The sequence below is a fragment of the Argentina silus genome (genome assembly GCF_951799395.1).
Source record: "Argentina silus genome assembly, chromosome: 8".
Lineage (NCBI taxonomy): Eukaryota > Metazoa > Chordata > Actinopteri > Argentiniformes > Argentinidae > Argentina > Argentina silus.
Genome location: NC_139662.1, coordinates 19,258,163 through 19,281,714, shown reverse-complemented (window position 1 = coordinate 19,281,714; position 23,552 = coordinate 19,258,163). Strand labels below are relative to the sequence as shown.

General features: G+C 44.3%; 3 protein-coding genes across 3 annotated transcripts in view; 1 reads left to right on the top strand and 2 right to left on the bottom strand.

Moving 5' to 3' along the window:
- Window positions 1-2,764, bottom strand: part of LOC310807814 (acid-sensing ion channel 1-like) — a gene marked incomplete at both ends in the record, with an annotated part of 36,713 nt that extends 33,949 nt beyond the window's left edge. Inside the window, one exon of the mRNA XM_083674420.1 lies at window positions 2,403-2,764. Within this exon, the coding sequence (XP_083530546.1) occupies window positions 2,403-2,764 (362 nt within the window). The remainder of the gene's footprint in view (window positions 1-2,402) is intronic.
- Window positions 2,765-4,812: 2,048 nt separating this feature from the next.
- On the top strand, window positions 4,813-6,970 carry spryd4 (SPRY domain containing 4; the record flags this gene model as incomplete). Its single annotated transcript, XM_083674528.1, has 2 exons — window positions 4,813-4,945; window positions 5,648-6,970. The coding sequence occupies 2 exons, from the start codon at window positions 4,813-4,815 to the stop codon at window positions 6,187-6,189; spliced, it is 675 nt and encodes a 224-aa protein (XP_083530654.1). The 3' UTR covers window positions 6,190-6,970.
- A 1,296-nt stretch (window positions 6,971-8,266) lies between these two features.
- On the bottom strand, window positions 8,267-23,074 carry LOC310807773 (glutaminase kidney isoform, mitochondrial-like). The gene is made up of 18 exons (XM_083674372.1): window positions 22,774-23,074; window positions 22,271-22,346; window positions 19,895-20,016; window positions 16,977-17,106; window positions 16,542-16,621; window positions 15,933-16,096; window positions 14,469-14,527; window positions 11,876-11,908; window positions 11,618-11,676; window positions 11,451-11,517; window positions 11,000-11,050; window positions 10,718-10,894; window positions 10,170-10,301; window positions 9,937-10,029; window positions 9,717-9,778; window positions 8,861-8,937; window positions 8,580-8,643; window positions 8,267-8,477 (listed from the first exon to the last, which is right to left on the bottom strand). Exons 1-18 carry the CDS (start codon window positions 22,983-22,985, stop codon window positions 8,315-8,317), a joined length of 1,821 nt encoding a protein of 606 aa, XP_083530498.1. The 5' UTR covers window positions 22,986-23,074; the 3' UTR covers window positions 8,267-8,314.
- Between the last annotated feature and the right edge of the window lie 478 nt (window positions 23,075-23,552).

The window sequence follows — 23,552 nt, the reverse complement described above, 5'->3', positions numbered from 1 at the left end:
CACAGCTGACGGAATCAGCATAGGCTGACACCTCGGTGTGTATGGAGTTTTAATATCACGTCACAAGACCTTTCCCATATCAATGATGCCAGTGGCTGGAGATAGTAGGGGAGAAAGACGCCCAATTGGATTTCATGCCACAAAGTACTTTCATTTCTGGATGAATGCTTAACAAATAAGGGAATGGAAGAAAAAAAAACGCACCGCCTCTCTCCCTGGGGAGGAAGGCTGAGTGAATAAGTGCCGGGTCTAATTCAGAAACCATGTCTAGTGGTTTCTCAATGTGTGGTCGTGGCGTAGTCAACCTGATATTTTCCTCTGCTAAGCAGCCATCCTCAATTACTCCCTGAATGGACAAAACCCATATGTTTTTTTTTTAAACAGCAATCCTCCCTCTCTCCTGGGCTATGATAAAACCCTCCTCATCTCGTCTCCTGAGCTCCTTATTATCTGAAGATGATTGGTTCAACATAGCAACACAAATAAAAGCTACATTCAAACTAAAATACGGGACTGCGGTTGATAATATTGGTTCCCTATTTTAAACAGATGATAGTCTTATAGCGGAAACTGCTCCCTGTTGATTTGGTGACGCATATTTTGCTCTCAGAGACTGGGGATAATGAGGTGTATTCTTACAGCCTTATCTACCATGTAAAATTTATCATTCCTTCTTAAGAAATAGAAACCAGATGGTGTGAAGCATTCATCAGTCATACTGTACAGTGGCATCATGACAGAAGTGTTAATTCCAGTGACAGTTTGGGATCGCTATAACAGATGCAAATGGGATATTGAGAGACAGTCTCACCAGACAGAAAACCAAGCCACTGAATACGTTGGCGCCTGCTGGACCTTATCAAATACCGTTATATCTTATTTCCCCTTTTATCTCTCCCGCATTCTGCCACCTCCTGCGTTTCTCCCTCTCCGTCAGCCATCACTCACTCGTCCCTTGTTCTGTCTGTCAGTTCCCTGTTCGTGTGTCTGTCCACTCTCCCACTTTTATCTCTCTGCCAGGTATTCAGTGTTCAGTCCCTCTCCCAGACACCAATGTATGTATGTGTATGTGTGTGTGTGTGTGTGTGTGTGTGTGTGTGTGGTATGTGGTGTGGTGTGTGCGTGTGCGTGTGCATGCGTGCGCGTGCGCGTGCGTGTGCGTGCGTGTCTTCTAATGTATGTCTCTGCCACCTCTTGCATGTGTTGACGGAATCCATCTGCTGTGGTGCAGAGTCCAATAACACAAGCTGGGATGCAGACTGGGCTGCAATGATGGTTTCATCAGCACAGAGGCGTTGACATTTGAGAGATGACAATAATGCCATGCCTATGGGGGCATAGACGTTTGTTTATCTGACAGCTTCTGAAGAACGTCACAGGGTTGACACTGCATGAAGATACTCCCCCCACTCCCATGTCCACACGCGTCCAGGTTCACAGAACAAATGATCTATGCTGGCCTAAATGAAGGCATATTTTCATTTTAGATAACCATGTCTGTTATTCCAAGCTTGAATTCCAAGGAACTACTGTATATGTAAAGAGTAGGATAACATGAAATCCAGAGTGTTTGATCAGGATTTAGGAATAAGAGTGACTCTACAGACAGAGAAGGACTGTCTGCACACAGTCAAGTGTACTGTAGCATACATAAAAAGTGGTTTCAGTTTGAAGAACCAGACCCCTCCCTCTAGATCTTAAATCGCACAAATCTGTTTTTCCAATTTGGAATGCTAAGGAGGACGCATGCTGTAGACCAGAGAAGCAGTGAGACTGCTCTTCTCTGGGGGATTCTGGGATCATAAGGCCTTGGCTCATTCAGCCAAGGCAGACAAATTGTAGCTTTCTCTCTAAAGCCCTGACGCTGACTCACCAACAGTAAGAAAACTATCAGAGTGACAAAGTGTTTCCTGAGGATGTGTGAGACACAATGATATTACAGACAACAGAGCCACTTCACCGTTGCTCCAGCTTATGACAGATTCAGTAATGGCTCTGCCTTGTCATGACAATTGCTTAGGCAGTGGCCTATGTCTGACACGGAGGTTCTGAGATCAATAGGCAATAATGTTGGCTTACACATTATTGAATTGAAACCCATTGGTCTACTGTACCTTCAACAGTACTGGAGACAGCTGTGCACTGTACAGTATATGCAGACAGCTCATTAGTGGCATTTTAAACACATAGAGACACTTTACATTACATAGTCTGGCTTTTAGTCAATTAGAATAGAACTACTTCATGAGGGCTAAACGTTACAGTCAATTTCCCAAAGGCCTACCGTGGCCGTCACCTCCATTAACAACCCGTGAGCTAATTGCTGCCTGCCTATGAACTCCTTGTGAGTGACTCTAAAGTGAGAAAGGCTAACACCACTTTTTTATTTTATTTTACCGCACCTCTGGTTGAGCAGTGCGAGCAGCTCCCCTGCGTGGTACAGGTCATTGCGCGTCACCCGACTGAAGCGGAACGAGTTCAGGTTGCAAAATGTAACAGCTGGAAACACCATCACCGGGGTCGAGATCTCGTCCAGTTTGGTGACGTGTGGGTACTCCAAGTAGAAGTGTATTCTATCCACACACACATACAGTAAGAAAGTCAAGGAGCCGAGGAAAAATATGACCCACAGGCAGCGCTTGATGCAGACCCGCTCGTAGGTGAAGATGTGCGAGATGCCGTGCAGCGTTGAGTTGCGCGCAAAAACCTCAATAGGGGCTGGCTGGTTGCAGTCCATTGTTTCGTCTTCTACTTTGAGGTCCATTGTCACTTTTGATTACGCTCAGTGCTGACTATTAATTATCAATCCCTTGCAGTTCAGTAGACAGCGAAATGACTTCCCCTCACAACTTGAAAAACATATTCTTCTCTATCTCCCAGAGCTGACAAAAACACACTCAATAGAATCATGCGAGCATCCATACTTGGTTTTCTAAATTCCGTGCGCTGTATTGGCATCTGTTTTGATAGAGATCTGGAGTATACACCTGTAGCATGGCATTTCCAATGCACCTGTCATTAGCAAGTAGCCTAAAAGCTATAACGGCAGTCCGCTTCAACATGCGGAAAACAGCGCGGGATTTGCTGTCGCGTGGTTACCGTCATTCAAAAGGCGGGATGCAAACACAAATTGAGGATCCCCTTCTCGATGCCAGGCGTTCATGAATTCTGAACACCAGTCAAAATACAATAAATAATTTAAGAGCACCAAAATGTTCCTGTTCTTCCGGAGAAACACCTGTCAGCAGTTGACGATGTTGGGATGTTTCCTATGAAGGCTATCTCAATATCCTACAAGGCAAGGCAGCGGTGGAGAAATGTAGATATCGTTCCAATAATCCAGTTACTTCCAGTACTTATAGCTTATCAATTAGCCTAGTAATGACAAAAGAGAAGCACACATTCGTGCATGCCGAGAGAGTGAGACATCCGTGTTGACTGTTCAGTCCCTTGGTGAAGAGTTCATACTCGTCGTTCCGTTCCGTCTGATCGCATATCGCCGCTCTATGCGCAGGGGAGAGGTCCGAGTCTGGAGATGTTCCACGGGACCCAGGATTTGGTGGTTGGATTGGTCGGTCGTGACTCGTGGTTCCTCATGCATATGTCTGGTAGTAAGGCAGTATGAGAGCAGAGTGCAAGGGAGAGGACCCGCACACAGAAACAAGTGGACTGTGGCTTGCAGTTGTGAGTTATGAGTAAACTGGTATCACATCTCGCTCACTATACCCACCCAGTCCTCAGGACGCGCCCATGGGCAAAAATTGCGTGAGTGAGTGTGTGTGTGTGTGTGTGTGCGTGCGTGGGTGTGTGTGTGTGTGTGTGTGTGTGAGAGAGAGAGAGAGAGAGAGAGAGAGAGATCCACAGCATCAAACGAATCATTTACCAGTACGCTATATAGGCCTAATCATAGAGACCTTGATGGTTACGTTTTTTAATGCTAAGTTGGAACAAATGCCTACAGACTGTGTAACTCCCAAGAAAGGTTGTTGGACACACGACGCTACACTTTGATGCTACTTCCCTACTAGGCTAGTACTTTCAGGAATGTCAAACGCGGCAAAGAGACCAACTGTATATTGTATAGCCGATGTGCTCATAAATAAGATATTACACATTTAGCCTCAAAAAAGATATTGGCATTAAAAATGAATCTAGTTATGTAACATAGGAGTAGGCTAATTCCGTCCTTACTAATATTACAAAATATTTATGTGGCATTAGTGGCATTAAATATGCATCGCGCACCTTTTAAATACGCTCAAAACGAGCACTTTCCACAATGGAGCTAAATGAAACTGTTGCACTTCACACCGCTGGGGCGTCGAGGGACGTCTTTATCTCAAGATATGTTCTTGAATTTTTAATTAGAGTACAGAATGTTTTCTTTATTCAAGGTGGATTAAGACATTGTTCTTATATTGAGAGATGTAGCCTGTGCTTGTTGGAGACTCCTCTTGACTATTACCTGTTGTAAGTAAATCTTCACACACTTGCCTGGCAATTATCCTTTTCCAGGCAGATCGGCTACCTACTGCCTTCATTTGGCGGTCACCTTCTGGCAGTGTTTATATATCAATGGGTAGTGTAGTTGCTGGGTAGATAGTATTTCCCATACTATGTCTGATTTCCAATGCTGAGAAGCTACCTGTCTGCCCTGGCCCCTGCCTTCACTAAGACCAAATCAGGACGACGGACAGCGAATAACGCATTGTTAAAACAATGTAGTCTCCAGAACCGTAGATGGCGCAATTACGCAAGAATAGTAGTTTTATAACAATTCGCCGAGAAGGAAATGCAGACATGTGAGTAAAGATGGCGATGGCCCTTACCTTGGTACAGTGTTGTCGCTTGGCAGGTCGAACTGCGAGCGCCCTGTCTCTCAGAGAAGCCCGAGGGACATTTCTGCAAGCGCAGAGATGGTACATGACCAGAACGGCGGGCCACAGTGAGTTGAAATTTCACGCAGGACAGCAATACTGAACTGGGCGCCCTTTGCCACAGTTTCAGCAAGTAGAGGTCAGGGGGTTGATGTTGCACAATAATAATTCTAACCTCGCTTGCTCACCTGTCTGACCATTAATCCCAATGTCCTCGCTCAGGTATTTTTGTGGATGTATTTCATACGTCAGTTTTAGTTTATAGACGATGTTAGTATTAAAGAAAGTTTGCAGAATTTTTCAAAACCGCTATGGGAAATTTGGGTCAAGGCTCTTAAACTACAGTATTCTAACCATATTGCAGTTGTCAGAAGGTTGACCTCTGTAAACAATCAGAGTAGCGCGTGGTTTACATTCGCGATGTTCTGACAACTTCATAAGGCTTGAGCCAACTACGTAACGGCAAGAAATACGGTCATCCACGCATCATACTCGCCAGCTGTGGCTATTACGGTCTAGTATTTTCATCGCCTTTTCAAGTCATAAATCAGATGTCTGAGGTGTGATTTGGCTCGTAAAATTACTGGTTATGTAATTGATTCCCATTCCCTTTTCCATTCTGTCAGGATTTCCAAAGTTTGTGTGTGTGTGTGTGTGTGTGTGTGTGTGTGTGTGTCAGTCATGTTGACTGATTGCTGTACATAAGTGTATAACATTCTGCATTTGCAAGGCAGGTATGAATCATTTCTGTACTCATTTCCCCTCTGTAGACCTGCAGTTTAAGCTGGACGAGAGGACGGCTCACAGCAGCCTCGACCTCTTCAAGAAGGAAACGGGTGTTATCTACCGTATCCTTGGCCTGGACCCTAGCCGTGTCCAGGACAACCCAGAGCGCTTCCGGGATTGGGCTGTGGTGCTTGGCGATGGAAAAATCACAGGCGGACGCCACTACTGGGAGGTGACCGTGAAGAAGTCCCAAGAGTTCCGTTTGGGCGTGGCCGAGGCGTCGATGTCACGGGACGACTGTGTGGGCACCAACAGCTCTTCCTGGGTGTTCGGCTACATCCAGCGCAAGTGGTTCGCCATGACAACCAATAATAAGACACCTGTTATGTTGGTGGGCAAGCCCGACCGCATTGGCCTCCTGCTGGACTACGAGGCCGGCCTGCTAAGACTGGTGGACGTCCAGAAACCCAAGGTGATCCACACCATCAAGGCCAAGTTCAGGGGCCCCCTCTGCCCAGCGTTTGCACTGTGGGACGGAGAACTGCTCACCCACTCGAGTCTGGAGGAGCCCGAGGGCTTGAAGTGAAGGATGATCTTTAGACTGATGACACAGCTGGGAAGCGGGCCCATGATGGTGAGGAGGGACGGAATTGGGCAACATGGCAGCGCTCAACAATGTATTTAATATCCTGAAAAGCAATATTCTCCCTCAGAATTCAGAGCTGACAGGGTTTTTTTTGTCTACTGAAGTCTGATTGTCTGCAGGGGAACACATTGGTTCATTCTTAAAGGTCACCTCCAGTCAGTTTAATTTAAATTTTGTATAATTCCTGAGCTTCTCATAAACTAATGTGTGTGTTTGTTTTTTAAGTCAGTTAGTCAGAAGATCAGCTTGCTAGCTAACTCATACTATGAAGTATGTATTGATGCACAAAATGTATGTTTTGTAAAACGACACACTACATAATTTTCACAGTGTTTATTCAGTATACCATTGTGCACGTGCCAATCAAAGGCAGGAAAAGTCACATTTACACTGGAGGGGGCCTTTAATGTAACAAATCTACCTATCAGTACAGTATGTAAGTGGACATACTCAGGTGAACTCATCACAAAAGCTGTGTTTTTGTATGTTCTATACTTCATGTATTATCTTTGCAGTGTGAAATAAACTAGTACAGAGAATATGAATGATATATCATCTTCGGTGAAGGGGTTATTTCTGCCATAACTGTTGCTTAAAGTGTTAACATTATGCATGTATACTGTATGTCAAACATTAATGAACCAAAGTCATGCCTTTTTGAGTGTTGATTTCATACGTTGAATTGTTTTATGAAATGTATTCAATTAAAAACTGTTACACATTTCATTAGTATTTATTCACAGTAGAGTAAAACAGGACTTACATTCAGGGAAACTCACTTTGAAAGATAAACCTGAGTAAGCAGTTTGCTAAACAGAAGCACTTCACCAAATCTTTACAAAGTGTACCTGTATCTTTGATTACAAAATATCAACACAGTTTGTAGAATAAATATTGCTCTCCTCATGTTCAGATAAAGAAATAAAAGACTCTTCTGATGGGCACAATGTGTCACATGAATATTCAGCATTCTAAAGCAAGGTCACATTCCAGGCATACTGTTTCTATAGTAACATGCCAGTGTTCGGTGTTTCTTTGACAATGAAACAGGCCAGTTTGTGCAATAAATCCGTGTTCACACCAAGAGAAGACAAGACAAAGCTGTGCAAGTCCTCAAACAAAATAATTGCCCAATACCACAAGCTCACAATCCTTGGCTGACAAACTTCCCTTATATCTTTTGACTGCTTATGAAATACCCCAAACTAACCTGTTGTACTTCCTATTGAGGTAGGTTTTTGTGGAGATAAAACTTCACTCACTGGTTTATTTATGACTAGGCAATAAGTACCTTTAAAGTGTTCTATGTTTGTGTTATGCAGCAATATATATATATATATGTATATATAGACAGAGGTGTAAAATTGCTTCACATTAATAAAAATCACAAAATGTTTTAAAAAATAAATACATTACAAATATTGGACACATATATACATATATATTAGCATATATACATACAATTTGCATCACAGTGGTATTAATAACAACAAAGCACAAAATCTGTGTGTATCGTACCTGATAAATAAATATGCCTGCTCAGTTACTGATAAATAAATATACCTGCTCAGTTCATCTGAGCTAGCAACTGATCACTTGTTGTCACCCTTTCCACTTTCCATAGTGCAACGTAGACTCTTTACCTGTACATTCCTGAGCCATTGCTTTAATGTGCAGCAATAGTGACCAATGCTGTGCAGTTGGGTCGGCACAATCTCTCTCACTCAAGGTACACCTTGCTGAGGACAACCCAACACATAAACATACTGTTTGTGAACATATTAAACACATCACTCGCTCGCCCACTCTCTCCCTCTCTCTCTCACTCTCTCTCTCTCTCTCTCTCTCTCTCTCTCTCTCTCTCTCACTCACTATCTCACTCACTCTCTCTCTCTCTCTCTATCTCACTCACACTCCCTCTCTCTCTCTCTCTCTCTCTCTCTCTCTCTCTCTCACTCACTCCCTATCTCTCTCACTCCCAGCCCTCTCTTCATGCCTCTTGGCACATAAGGCCTCATGTTTTAAATACAACAGAATTGGAGACATCCCTCCCCTCCAGCCTGGCTCACACCACCACCTTCAATGGGTCTAGTGCCAGTTGCTTTCTCCTGTCCTCAGCTTCTGACTGGGAACTGCTGGTTGTATACATGCGCTGGTACTCCTGCAGGACTGCTGACACCTCTTCGCGGCTAAACTGCAGGGCGTCATCCAGGGGGGTGTTTCCCCACCTGATGAGAGAGAGGGAGATGGGAGTGGTCAGCACCAAGCACTCCAGGAGACCCAGCATGGGGAAGTTGATGAACAGGCAGATGATTAACTGTTCGTATTACCTGTCCTTAACATAGGGGTCCACTTTACACGTCTCGGTTAAAAAGATCACTGCTTCCACATGGCCTGAACAAACAGCAGAGAAGAAATCAATTTCAGTACAGGGTAATGAGTTTGTGCAACCAACCACAGACAAATTCACTCATATCTATATTTCTCTCAGAGAAGCCATAACCTCCACTCAAGCCATTGCAGCTATGCATAACATGAATGACAAATTTGACCTTGACTGTTGTATCTGTATAAATATGAATAATAATAAATAATTGGTCTATCGGGTCACCTTCGGCTGACGCCACGTGAAGGGCTGTGCGAGTGTCATAGTCCTTCTCCTCCATGTTGACCACTGAGAGGGCAAGTCTGGACGGGCGGGGGGAGAGGAGGGAGAGGAGGGAGAGGGGGGAGAGGAGGGAGAGGAGGGAGAGGGGGGAGAGGAGGGAGAGGAGGGAGAGGAGGGAGAGGGGGGAGAGGAGGGAGAGGAGGGAGAGGAGGGAGAGGGGGGAGAGGAGGGAGAGGAGGGAGAGGAGGGAGAGGAGGGAGAGGGGGGAGAGGAGGGAGAGGAGGGAGAGGAGGGAGAGGAGGGAGAGGAGGGAGAGGGGGGAGAGGAGGGAGAGGGGGGAGAGGAGGGAGAGGAGGGAGAGGAGGGAGAGGAGGGAGAGGAGGGAGAGGGGGGAGAGGAGGGAGAGGAGGGAGAGGGGGGAGAGGAGGGAGAGGAGGGAGAGGAGGGAGAGGAGGGAGAGGAGGGAGAGGGGGGAGAGGAGGGAGAGGAGGGAGAGGAGGGAGAGGAGGGAGAGGAGGGAGAGGAGGGAGAGGGGGGAGAGGAGGGAGAGGAGGGAGAGGGGGGAGAGGAGGGAGAGGGGGGAGAAAAGAGAGCACAGTGAAAGGTTAATTGAAAAGACAGACTTGAGACAAATTACTTTGTGAAAAGCTTTACAATAACTATAATCAAGTTAAACTGAATTGAATTAAATCAATATGAAAATTAATCTGCTCTACCCAGCAAATTAATAGGGCGGTATGAGAATATCAATTCAATATACAATTGTCTCCCTACCTGGCGCCAGAGGTTTGTTAAGGTCATTGTCTTGTTGTACACCACTTGTACATCACTTGAGTACTTTCCGATGATTGTGACTTACCTCCTCAAGGCTGAGACATCCCCACTATAGGCTGCAAACATCAGGTTCACTACAGACTTGTTCTGAAGGGGCAGAGGACAGAGTTACAAGGATGGGTAATCACCAGACCGGAATGCATCACCAGGAGACATTGACAGTAATTCATTCTTAATCATTTATCGTGAATAAACAGGAAAGGATGAGAGTGAAAGGGCATCGAAGCGCATACTGTAAGCCCTACCCGGTCATCGTCCAGCTGCCTGCGGGGGTCAAGCTTCTTTGCAAAGTGTTTCAGGTTGTCATAGTTGTGGAAGTTATAGTGAGAAACCAACTCCTGACCATTAAAAAAAAAATAATCAAGAAAATGATTATTCTACTATTCTTCTAATACCATTTCATACAGTTATGACATTTGAGATACGTTTTGAAACAACCAAAAGTGTATCTTATGGAACGGGGGTCTTGACTGCATACCTGACAAAAGTGAATTCCTCGAATGCTATTTCCAAGGCGGTCTAACGGGGGAGACCAACACATCATTCCCATTACGTTAGGCACCACTAGCAGCACTGCCCCCGACACACCAGATTTAGCAGGCAAACCCACCTAATAAGAGGATACGAAACAGCACAAATGTAGGTCAATGAGACACTTTGATGTGAGTACAACAAAGGTGGCTGGTGGAGGTAGAAATCGGAGGATAGGCTCATTGTAATGCATGGAACGGATAATGAGGAATGGCATCAAACACGTGTCAAACACTCCTCCGATGTCAACCTACATCAGCCTCCCCTGGTGTACAAGTCCTATTATTTATGTGTACAGGGTGTGAAACATTTGTATAATGTCTACACCAAAGGACCCCCAACAGGTTATACTGTAATACAACTATTGAAGCACACATGTTCTGAGGCAAAAGAGAATATCCAGACTGCCTCTAGTCTACTGATTATGGCCGTATATGATTATGTCAGTGATGCCATGTCTGGTATTTGACCTCTGTCCATCTCTGCGTGACTCACATGGAAGGCGAATTGGCCGGAGAAATCATACATTCCACAGGAGTGCATGAGACTCAGGGTGTTCCGAACCGCTTCAGCACTCAGCACACGCTCGCCTGTGATTGGACAAATGCCCCCGTTGGCCAGCGTGGCGGCCATGACACTCCCTGACTCGCAGGTCACCTCAATGGAGCACAACTGCAAGGGGTAAAACAATAGATATGAGACCTCTGTGTTCCTTCTTGGAGATAGCTACAAACGTTTTCATATCAGAGGGTCAAAGAATCAGATGGTGAGTCTCACCTGAAAGTAGAAGTCCAGGGCTGCTATCATATCTGCACTTTCAGGAAAGCACTATAAGGGAGAGAAGGGCCACAGTTTCAGGTAACATTCAATATTGTGCCTACCATTGTTGTGTATATGCTGTATATAATAATTAGGGCTGTCAGTCAATAAAAAAAAATAAAAAAAATATTATTAGTTGATTAATCTACACCTTATTTTTCACCTCACAATTTAGGAGGTCAGAGATTTAAAAATGTCTAGACAAGAAACCCAAAGTGGAGTAACAGGATACATCACAAGTTAAAGGGAAAGTTCACTATTGTGAACTGCAACAGGAAGGCAGGACCTGTAATAATGTGTGGTCTGTAATATTGACCTGGCAAACTCAAAACAGTCCACAGGAAAATGTTGTTAACCTTTGGGTGAAACAGTCCAAAGCCACCCCAAAGCTCCAACATTTAAGACTCACCTTTTTCTCCTTGAGGTAATAACCAATCGCAAAGTTCCTATCACCTGTCTCCTTCTCTGATTGGAAACTGTGAGGAAAGAAAAGCACCATTACTGTACAGCCTACAAGTGGATAATGGCCTTCTTATCTGACATTCTCATTTCATAACAAATTCAACTGACACTCACGTGGCATTGCTGAAGCCCACATACTCGGAACCTGCCATCTTTTTAATGAATTCCATTACCTACAATATAAGATAGACATTAGTGGTCAGTTGTCAAATAGAAACCAGTCAGACAGAGAAATTGTGTTTCAAAAGTTGAATACAAGGCTAAGTGTTGAACATGAGCAGGACCATTATGTTATTCAGGGCAAGGGTACTAGTTTTCGGTTTCAAATAAGAAGCTACTGTTGGCATGCCAGACATGTTCAGATATACTCACATAGTCAAACTTCTCTGCTTTATTTGCACCAGGCTGCAAAAAAGGGGAAAACATATTTAGTATTTGTTTATATACTGCAGTAAACTGTATTCCTGTGGACTGTCTCGCCCCAAGGTTGAGTTCGCCAGGTCAATATTACAGACCCTAAATAATCTCCTGCCTTCCTGTCACAGTTATATCACCCTGAATGGACTGTTGATTTAAGGTTAAGGACATGTTCAAGCTAAATATTTAGTAATTTACTTGTATTTACCGTTAATTAAGCAACTGCTTCAAGACTTACTACAGTGTGCAGAGAGCTGTTCTGTCCCTAGGTGGCAGTGTTTGAGTATTTTGGCACAAGGCTATGACAGTGAGGGTGTCTGGATACTACAGTAGGACTCGTCTGCCGTCTGTCTGTCCGTGTGGTAATGTGAAGACTCTGACGTGGGCGTTCGGATTATTGCCCTGCTTAAGTTTCAGGGTCCAGTGAAAGATCATCGCTCAGTCGTTAAGTCACCGAAACAGACAGGAAGGGACAGGTACTTCCCCGTATTCCCCGGGGTGACCCTGCCTCGAAAAGGTCAAAGACTAACCTAAATATTACTCTGAGTTGTTGAGTTCAGTTTCTTTGGGATGCTCTGCTACCCAGGGTGCAATGGCCGATGATATTTCTGATGACACCCTCATGGGTGATGACATCTGAAACTACCATCGGTCATTCAACAGGTTCACACCCTGTCGGCTCTCTCGGAAATGTCAGACTTCATGCAGAACATACACTGTAGATAAATGCCATAAACTGAGCGTCTGAACGTGAACCGTCTTTAAAGAATACAAACAACATCAACTCGTTTGTAACCTTTGTACTACAGTACAAACATATACAACTTAAACATATACACTGTATATGCAATCAGCCAATTCAAACATTTTCTGAAATGTCCATGTGCTCTCTCTCTGACCCTACCACTGTCAAATACATGATCACATACATACACCACGCACGCACGCACGCACGCACGCACGCACGCACGCACACACCTTCCTTTCCTAGTCATCTTATTGGCTCGACAACTACACACACCCCTTCCGTCATTCCCCTCCTCCACTACTACCAGCAACCCACATGCAATAAGAGGCCTATCTCCCCAGTCAGCTGGCGAGGACAGGCAGCCAGATAGAAGAAAACACTGAAAAAAAACTAAAATACATGCCTCCCACGCCTCCCCCCCTCCTCCTCCCTCCTCCCCCCCAGTGCCGTGGGTGTTGGAGTAGTGAGGGCAATGCAGACTGATGGGGGCTGTTGGCGAGTCGGGGGGTGTGAGCTGACCTCAGTCCGGATTGTACAGTGTTTGGCCAATGGGTAAATTGGCCAATTGCCTAGGATAAGGATACATTTGTGGCTGCTTATTTAAGTCGACTGGTCCTCTTGACTTTGACTAAACTGCATTTATGGTGTTGGATTTAGCAGATTTACACAGCCGGGCGGTTACCTCCCTCACATGCAAACCTATGAAAATCTAGTGTAATAACAACGTCTTGCAACATGTCCATTTACAGCTACAGATGTAGTATTATAACCTGCCCAGGTGTGAACGCATTTGACTAAATCCATGTGACATATTGTTCTAGACATCCATCAGGGGAGGCTGGTGGAGGTAGACATCGGAGGACGGGCTCATTGTAATGTATGGAATGGAATGAGGAATGGTTGATATGATGATGACATCATTCCTCATTCTATTCCATGCATTACAATGGGCCTGTCCTCCGATGTCTACCTCCACCAGCCTCCCCTGACCTCCATCCATGTTTCTCTGCTGTATTCACAGTGGACAGCCCAGGATTCTAGATGGTCTAGATCAACAATCTACAGAAAAACATTCTGTTGGATGTTCTGGTGCTACATCGGCAATTTAGGGCGTTAACTGAGGACCTCCTTGGTGAAAGATGTGATTGTTTCTCCTAATATTGTGGTTTCTTATGATGTATTGATTTCTGTATTGAACTGTGTTGTATTTTTTATGTGTTGTTTTGTTATTGTGTACTGTATATATTGTGGACAGGGGGCACCTGCAAAAGAAGCCTTGGTCTCAGTGTGTTTCCTCTGTATTAAATTAAATTAAATTAAATTAATTAGCTTAATTTTTTTTTTTTTATGAAAATCATCATCACTACTCATTTACATTTATGGCATTTAGCAGACGCCTTTATCCAAGGCGATTTACGTAAGTAAGTGAATCATCTATCCATCAGTCATCATAAGACAGACATAATAAAAGTAATCTGTGCTAGGACCAGGGGCTATTGGCAGTCACAATGCTCAAAGAAGGAATAATAATAATAATAATAATTGTTATTATGATTATTTATTTATTTAAATTATTTTTTGTATTAATTTATTTACAGTAGAGAAACTTGTACAGGGGGGTAGTGGGGGTGAAGAGGTCTTTAGGAGGGACAGTTAAGATGTAGCCTGAAGAGATGGGTCTTCAATCTATGGCGGAAGGTAGGTAGTGACTCTGCAGTCCTGACAGCAGTGGGAAGCTCGTTCCACCAGCGGGGCGCCAGGACAGTGAAAAGCCATGCCGTGCCCCAGACACCCTCTCACCTTGAGAAGAGAACTGATGACTATTGCTCCAGCATTCACCATCGGGTTGTGTGGTTTATCTGTCCAAACAAACAAAGAAAGAGTGTTATCACTAAACTTCAACCGTTAAAGATACTGACTGTATCGAACCTAAACTAAATTATACAGATTAAGCACAAGTACGTGTGTTCCTAAAGTGAATGTGTAACAGGAAATAGCAACGGTGATAGGAATATGTATTAGCACATATGTGAGCTGTGAGGAAAGTGTGGAGATAAGATGTCTTGCTCTAATAATCTCATGTCCTGTTCTTGTTCTCTTGTTCTCTCTTGTTTGCCTACACACTTTGAACCCCATCATTAATCATATTAGATTAGATTAGATTAGATTCAACTTTATTGTCATTGTGCAGAGTACAAGTACAGAGACAACGAAATGCAGTTAGCGTCTAACCAGAAGTGCAAAATCGTCGTTGTTGCTGATGAGACCAATCACCGTTGTGTCGTCTGCAAACTTAACAATGGTGTTTGAGCCATGTACAGGTGTGCAGTCGTAGGTGAAGAGGGAGTAAAGGAGGGGGCTCAGCACACAGCCTTGTGGAACGCCGGTGTTCAGGGTGAGGGTTGAGGAGGTGTGGTTGTGAAGACTGCGGCCTGTTGGTTAGGAAGTCTAGAATCCAGTTGCAGAGGGAGGGGTTGATGCCCAGTTGCCTGAGTTTGGAGATCAGTTTGGAGGGGATGATGGTGTTGAATGCTGAGCTGAAGTCAATAAACAGCATTCTCACATAAGAGTTAGTCTTGTCGAGGTGGGACAGGGCGGAGTGAAGTGCCGTTGAAATGGCATCCTCTGTACTCCTGTTCTGCCGGTAGGCGAATTGAAAGGGGTCCAGTGTGGGTGGTAGGCAGGTCTTGAGTTGAGCTAAGACCAGCCTCTCGAAGCACTTCATGATGATGGGCGTGAGTGCCACTGGTCGGAAGTCATTTAAGCTCGTTGCAGTGGAGTGTTTTGGCACCGGCACGATGGAGGTGGTCTTGAAGCACGCGGGGACAGCTGCTTGGGCTAGGGACAGGTTGAATATGTCAGTCCAAACCTTAGTCAGCTGCACAGCGCAGGCCTTGAGGACGCGTCCGGGGATCCCATCAGGACCAGCAGCCTTGCGTGCGTTAGTATGTGTGGGTTGAAGACCTCTGAACAAAGGTATTGTGAAACAGTGCTTTTGTCAACTTTAAAATGCTCCTGTATGGCTGTTGAGACCCAGGATGCACGGTATAAATCCACATGACTGTGCTTAACTAGATTCTTCATGAAATAACCAGCAAAGGTTATTCATCTCTTTCCTCTATTCACCCTGGTGAATCATCCTACTATTCATAGAGAGTAAGGCCGATGAATGAAACTGCAAGTGTCAGGCGTCTTCTCTGAGGTAGACACAGAGACATGTGTGTGAGTGTGTGGGTCCAGTCACGGAGCAACACCGTCTCTCACCTTCCTCGTCCAGGGATAGTTTGTTGAACTTGAGTCCGCTGGGCTCTTTGCCCACGTAGCGGTGCACACGCTCAGTGCCGACCTCGTGCACAGCGACGGCGTACTCCAGTGGCTTCACACACGACTGGAGACAGAACGGGACCTTGGTGTCACCGACAGAATGCCTGCAGCACACAGGACCACAGAGAGGGAGTGTTGAGAGTGAGAGTAAGGGCTGCAAATACAGTGGAGGATTCGACAAAAGCAGAAGAAGAAGAAGAAGAAGAAGAAGAAGAAGAAGAAGAAGAAGAAGAAGAAGAAGAAGAAGAAGAAGAAGAAGACTCTTTATTTGGCCATGCAATCAATTCTCATCAATTGTAGGAATTTGACACGTGCACACCCCTCCCGAGACAACACACACACACACTGCACACACCACACCCCCAAGGGAGAACAGAGCTCTGGGCTCTGGGCACAGGGCAGCCATATTCGGCGCCGCTGGAGCAGTTAGGGGTTAAGTGCCTTGCTCAAGGGGATATTCAGGGTTGGATATTCCATAGACACAGACGTGGTTCTTCAGTCACCAAACTGTAAGACACACACACACACATCATGGTAGTGTCATCTTACCTCTGGCCATCGACAGTGCAAAGAGACACGCCCCACAGATCAGGGCTGAACTTAGCCAGTTGGGGAATGTAGTCTGCTACCTGGACGAAGACAAAACACACATAGATGAGTCGATGTGTGGCATCATTTGTGTGTGTGTGTGTGTGTGTGTGTGTGTGTGTGTGTCTCTGTGTGTGTGTGTGTGTGTGTGCCTCTGTGTGTGTGTGTGTGTGTGTGTGTGTGTGTATACATGAATATTGATGTATGTACAGTTTCATACAGGAGGAGATGGTTGGTGTCTGCATGTCTATTGGTTTGTGCTCAGTCAGCACCTCATACAGTGTGTGTATAATGCTGTGTACTGTACAATGGGTGTGTGTGGGCTTGACAACGAGTGCAACCAAATGGATATGTACTGTAACACCACAGAAGAGCCATTACAAAGACCACTCTCACCTGTCCCCCTTCCTGCTGTTGGGCACTATAGTAGATCTGGTCGATGTGGGCCACAAATGCCTCAAAGTCTGGGATGATGAACTTCTTTCTGAAGGCCTGGGTCAGCAGGAAGATGTTACTGCCCACACACCTGAAACATTAGACACACACACACACACACACACACACACACACACACACACACACACACACACACACACACACACACACACACACAAGCAAATTATTTGTATAGCACATATTCATACAACTGAATGCAATTCAAAGGGCTTTACAGAAAAGATAGATAGTGCTTGACAGAAAAGATGCATTAAAAAAGAAAAAAGTGCAATATAATAACAATTTAAAAGTTCAAATTTAAAATCTAATTTAAAAAAATCATTCATAAGCAAAAAAGAGTAATAAAAAGATAAAAGTGCAGTGCAGAGCTTTACACACACACACACACACACACACACACACACACACACACACACACACACACACACAAAAAGGTCCAGTGTTCCAACCCACAAGTCTGGGAGTGAGTGAGGGGTCTGGCTTCCTCTGTTGTTGCCCTCCAGCCTCTGTCTGGGCAGAGTGCCCACTCCTCACTCTTCACCTAGTGGTCCCTCTGATCCTTCATGTGCTCAACATTTGTGTCCAACACACCAGGACCTGACCTGTCTTACTCTAGCATTACCAACACCCTTTTAGATGAGCCTTTCATGCTTTCATGAGTTCTTTGATTGGTTGCCATGCATCGTGTCAATTAAATCTGTAAAAGTGGTTACCCTCAAAAATATGCATTCTTATGTAGGATAATACAGAAGATTGGATGATGGATTACATTCATTTCAGCCTGAATGTCAGAGAGGCTCCATCCAAGACAGTTTAAATTCTTCCAGGACGCATGCTGTCAAGACAGTCCCACATTAAATCATTAAGACAGTCCCTCAGTAAGACACACACACACACACACACACACACACACACACACACACACACACACACACACACACACACAAACACACACACACACACACACACACACACACATCAGACAGGTGCACCATACCTGGACTGTCTCATAAATACAGTATCAATATATCAAGTCATCTATAACTGTCACTTCTGATCTCATGATGAAATCAGATTACACAAACCTAGTCTACAACTGGCACCCAATTAAGCCCCACAAATAGCCGACCAATCACATTCAGAATAAACAACACCCGCCTTTACTATTAGATAAACAATTGCTATGTTTAGTAAGCACAGGTGTGATCTCAAAGAATGGAATTCACATTCTGTCATATCTGAGCTGAGCTGAAATATCCGTCCCAGAGTCCTCTCTAATACAGCACTTTGGGACACTTGGGAGGGGAATAGAGGGGTTGCATAATTAATATGGAACATTCCCTTAAAAATATGAGTTTCTCTATTTCTAGTTTCCTATTTTTAGTGACTTAAAAGTGTTCTTGAGAAAGGGACGACAATATCTCATCATCACATCACGTTCTTATTCTCTTACCCAGAGAGTCTGTGGCTCCTCAGACAGTCTGTGGCTCCTCAAGGACCAAACTATGCAATTGTCTTGAGTGGAATTCAGTAACTAAGTCTAAGAAGTCGACAGACTCAGTGACACCACTACTGTAACAGGCCAGAGTATGAATCATCACTGCATTCATTAAGTTAGCTTTGCTACTTAGGAAGTAATACTGTTTGGACAGCGGTCTGGATCCGCACAAAGCTTGCTGATAAGATGAGCCTTCTAATACAACTGGCATCGCCTGCACCCAGAATTAGCTCCCCCTCGCGACTTAAGCCTTGCACAGATGTCATTCTCTGTTTGCCAACAATCCTAGAGCTCTCTCTCTCTCACACAGAGTATTGGTCTGCCTGGGTGTGCATGTGCAAGTGTCTGTGTGTGGCTCTGGAGGCAGCTGTCAGCCATAAAGCAACTGACACTGTCAGTCTCTCTCTGACTCGCATTAACCTCACCACAGACACTCAATCTATACACCGTCAATCAAACATCTGAGGCCATTAACCTTCCATGACCTTAAACAAACAAATCTCCACCTGTCCCCTGACAAGGCTTCCACACCAGACCCACAGAGAAGCAGCCAAACAATCAATAAAAATCTGGGAAAATATAGGAGCTATTTTAGTCATTGCCCCCTGCATTTTCCAGACATTCCTTGACATGGTCTGCGCCTCTCTCTCTCTCTCTATGTATTTATGTTTGGTGTGGATTGCCTTTTGCCACATAACCTTAAAGGAGATGCTATGGGAAATGTGCGGGAGTGAGAGTGTGTTTAGAAACCAGTCTGAATAATAATGAACTGCATGAATATGAGTGAGAGAAAAAGCAACACTGTATTAATCTACTGCAATCTACTGTATTCATCTACTGTAATCTACTGTATTCATCTAATGTAATCTACTGTATTCATCTACTGTAATCTACTGTAATCTACTGTTACGTTACGGGAAGCCATGTTCCGTTCTTCCACAGCCCCAAGGAATCATGCGGTTTCCTACTGCAAATACTCTGTATTTAACTATAGGATCATTCAAATGTAAAGGGAGGGAAGAGTACAAAATCTCTTCAGGCTACATCTTGACTGTCCCTCCTAAAGACCTCTTCACCTCCCACTACCCCTCTGTACAGTTCCTCTACTGTTAATAAAAAAATAAAATAAAATAAAAAGTAATCGTTCCTTCCTCTAGCATTGTGACTGCCAATGGCCCCTGGTCCTAGCATAGGTCTTATGATGACTGATATATAGATGATTCACTTACTTTAGACAAGTGCACTTGTTGTAAGTCGCTTCGGATAAAAGCGTCTGCTAAATGTCAAACATTTAAATGTAAAAATGTAAAAGGGCCGGCAGAAGCATTAGAGGGAGGTGAGAGAAGAGAACTTTGCTCACTTTCTGAACAACGTCTGGTCCATCATGACTGTTCCTATGGAGTCACGTGTAGACTGGCGCAGCTGGCTCATGCAGTCACGCAGCCGGGGATCAGACGTCAACAAACCTGTACTCCTCAACGCCTATGGGGGAAAGAGAGAGAGAGAGAGAGTAAATATTTTGAGAGAAAGTACAGAGTAGATATGGGGTATGGGGGCGGGGGGGGGGTGGGGGGGTGGAGTAAGAGATAGGGTGTTGTTGATTTGATTCCGTACTATGACAGTAATTCAAAGCACTGCGGTGATCATGGGAAGGAAATACGCCAGATATCAAAGACGACCAATATAGTCAGCTACGGAAGCTTCAAGAATCCCCAGAGATCACCCTGAAGGAGGAACATACGTACTGGAATCCCTCTCAAACATGTGTGTCTATTTCTGGGCCATCATGTGCAGAAGCCAGGAGACTTGCCTCATGGTTGGCTCCTAGTTATTTTCAAACCTGTGTGTGTCTGAGCAATAGTCTAATGAAAACAAAGACAGGGCCTACTTGAATGTTGGTTTCAGTTGTTGTATGTGAATGGGTCTTACCGCTCAGTGCCTTTCATGAAAGCCTGAAACAGTAGTAATAATAATAACAATAATAACCAATAATAACTGTACAGTGGGGATGCATTCACAGCAATGTTTGCTGACGGTTTTTTCCTCTGTTTGACTTTCAGGCACTACTTCTACTGTGTATTTGTGCATTAAGTTAAACACATACTGTATGTTTGTGTTTCCTTATCTGAGTGAAACTGTGGTGAAAGAACATGAGCTTTTTATGGTTGTTTTCATGACTGACAACTTATAGATTAGTAATATTGGCAGAACCTCTCAATGAGAATTCAAGATAAGCTCGCCGCACGAAGGACCATGTTTCTGACCGCTAGACACAGATCAAAGTCACAGGTACCTGCACTGATAGTGTTCAGTAAATTCAACGTAGAGTTTTTTTTTTCAATAAAGGTAGGTGAATGAATCAAAAATACATACATGCACAGTGTGTGCATTGTACTGTATGTGGTGAGAAATATGTGACACACATCAAGATAATATATATATATACTCTGGATGACAAATGAAGTTTCATTAAATTGCTAGAAAACACTTAGGACAGTGTACTGTCCAGACAGCTATTCCTCGAATCATCTTCTTTTGGCTGCCTTACTCCAGTGACACACTGGATAAACACTGGCTATCTGTTTACATCCCCTTCTCCCTGCCCACTGCAGCCATGTTCCTGGTCTCTACCCAACTCCAGTCTGTTCCACAGACATCTCCTATCACCTGCGGTGTGGTGTTTTCTGTCAGCCACCTCTGGCTGCATCAGCCCAACACTGTTGACACGCTTTGGCGGTCCTCATCAGGGGACACCATGTTAAAATGCCCATCTTAGTCCGGGTGACTAAGATGCAAAGGTCACTCGTCGTCTTCTCCTCCGGTTCTTCTGACACTGCGAACGGAACGCAAACTTCTCGGAGTGGTGAGGGTGTGACTGGTCACAGGTTTGAGCAAACGGCCTGTCAAATATCACAGCACGCACCGACACCACCCGGTCTTTTAATAGACGCACGGTTCATCTGGGCATGCATATGAAGGGGCCTCACGCAAGGCTCTGAGGGCGTGAATTATGCTGTAAAAGCACAGGGAGAAGGCTCTTCACACCCTGTATATACTATAAGTCAGTGTGCATGTGCAATTGACCTATGGATGAATGTGCTGGTATGACACTTTCACTAGCTGCGCTTCTACTTACGGTATGTGATGTTCAACATCGACTCATGTGACCAATGTTCTTGGGCCCTTTATACATCACATTACGTTTGAGCATGGAAATGGGTGGTGGTTAGGTATTTAGGTTAGGAAGCTCTTGGCTGCCACCCACCACAGGAGCACAGCATTGAGATGAGGCCAACTCAACCATCATTGATTAAGACACGGCAATCCACCATGGATTAAGAGGACAAAATGCTGCCCTCATTAAAGGTGGCTAGAGTTGTCCATATCTGCTATTAATCCAATGATTACATAGACATTACCTCAGCTCACGGCACGGTGTGATAGTTCCCTGTAGATTCCTGTCTCCACTCAGGTTACCCTCTTAGGGGTTCAGTGTGGATTTAGCTCAAGTCAAGAATGTGTTATGGTACAGTACATGTTGAGTAAACTCTAAAGGACATCATGGAAAGTCAACGCCACTGTCAATAGGATCATAGGGAAAGGCATTCTAGAGAAACCTAAACAGACTTGTAAAAAAAAAGAAATTCTGCTCAAGCCACAACATAGTTTTGCTCTCAGTATAAACACACGTGTGTTGTCAGGTGTCGCAGAGGGAGGGGATGAGGTGGGGACTCACAGAGACGAACTGAGAAACAGAGATCATCTCTTTGCCCTCAGTGATGGTGTAGAAGAGCAGGTCCTCCAGTCTGTTCCTGCCGAGATAAAATTCAATAGGACAGCACGTCACCATTTTTACTTGGGCCATTGTTTACTAGAACACACAATTTACTTTGTTTATTGTGTCAATGTTTTGGTCTGGTTTTCCTGTCTCAAGACCTTAAGCAGATACGCAGGAGTAATCATTAACAATGGTGTCTGAAAAATGGGTTTAATTACACAATTCAGCATTCTATTATCAATAGGCTTATAGGCCCATGTTTAAAAGAGTTTGTTAACATTAACGGGGAAATCTGGGATTCAAACAACAAAGCTTGCCCCTTTAAAGAGACACTTTAGGCCTACTAGGCCTACTGCATCATTGGGACAGCTTCAATATCATCATTCTCTTTTATCAATAACAACTTGCCACTATTGTATTAAGCACATTATTACTCTAACAACCAGTAAATAAATAGTTACCTGCAATCTCCATCTCTGTCCTGGACCTGGGCAACTTGGTGATGGAACGGTTGCTGCGTGTGTGATGCTGCGCTCGAGCGACACATGTGAACAGGTTGCTGATTCCTGGCTATGCCACTGCTGTCACTCCCAACTCGTGCGGAGTTTACAACATGTTTTAACAACTGTAAAACTCCAGCATTAGTTGTCTGTATACGTTTCAGACTGTGCATTTTGAAAAGATTAAACGCCGCCCCAAATAATTCACGTTTGATAAGTTAACACAAAGTAAGAATGAAGTTCAGAGATATCGGTGTCCAGTGCGTCGTTCCTCCTCGGCTGTCTGTGCGTTGTCATGCATGCAGACTCGAGTAAGGACACGATACCGTCTAGGGGGGTGGGGTAGTGACAGGCACAAATTGGTTGACAGATTAAATGGTCCAGTGACCAATGACGAGTCAATTCCAACCGGGAAGAGGGTGACTAATTTACGATCAATGGCACATGTATGATTTCGATTACGTGATTCAACGACAAGGGGTCAGCGAACTCTAAATATACATTTAACAAAATATATGCCAGGAAACATAACGTCACAGGTGAATAATTCAATTGAATATTTTGGTTAATGTTTCAAGTCAAAGTCATGATAAGATTTAGTTATATTTGATAATGTGACATGTTAAAGAATGTGTGAACACAGAATACAAATATAAAAGTTAATATAATCCTACTTAGAGATGGGACTAGGCTACTGTACATAATGTGTTTTGGTATTGCCAAACTATGTGACCAGAGTC

Excerpts from the sequence above, each read along its gene's own strand:
- LOC310807773 (XM_083674372.1), bottom strand. The coding sequence starts at position 22,985 with ATGCACAGTCTGAAACGTATACAGACAACTAATGCTGGAGTTTTACAG. Across the intron at positions 14,528-15,932 it reads ACTATCCCTGGACGAGGAAG|ATAAACCACACAACCCGATG; the intron begins GTGAGAGACGGT and ends TTGTTTGGACAG. Across the intron at positions 10,302-10,717 it reads CCGGCCAATTCGCCTTCCAT|GTGGGTTTGCCTGCTAAATC; the intron begins GTGAGTCACGCA and ends TCCTCTTATTAG.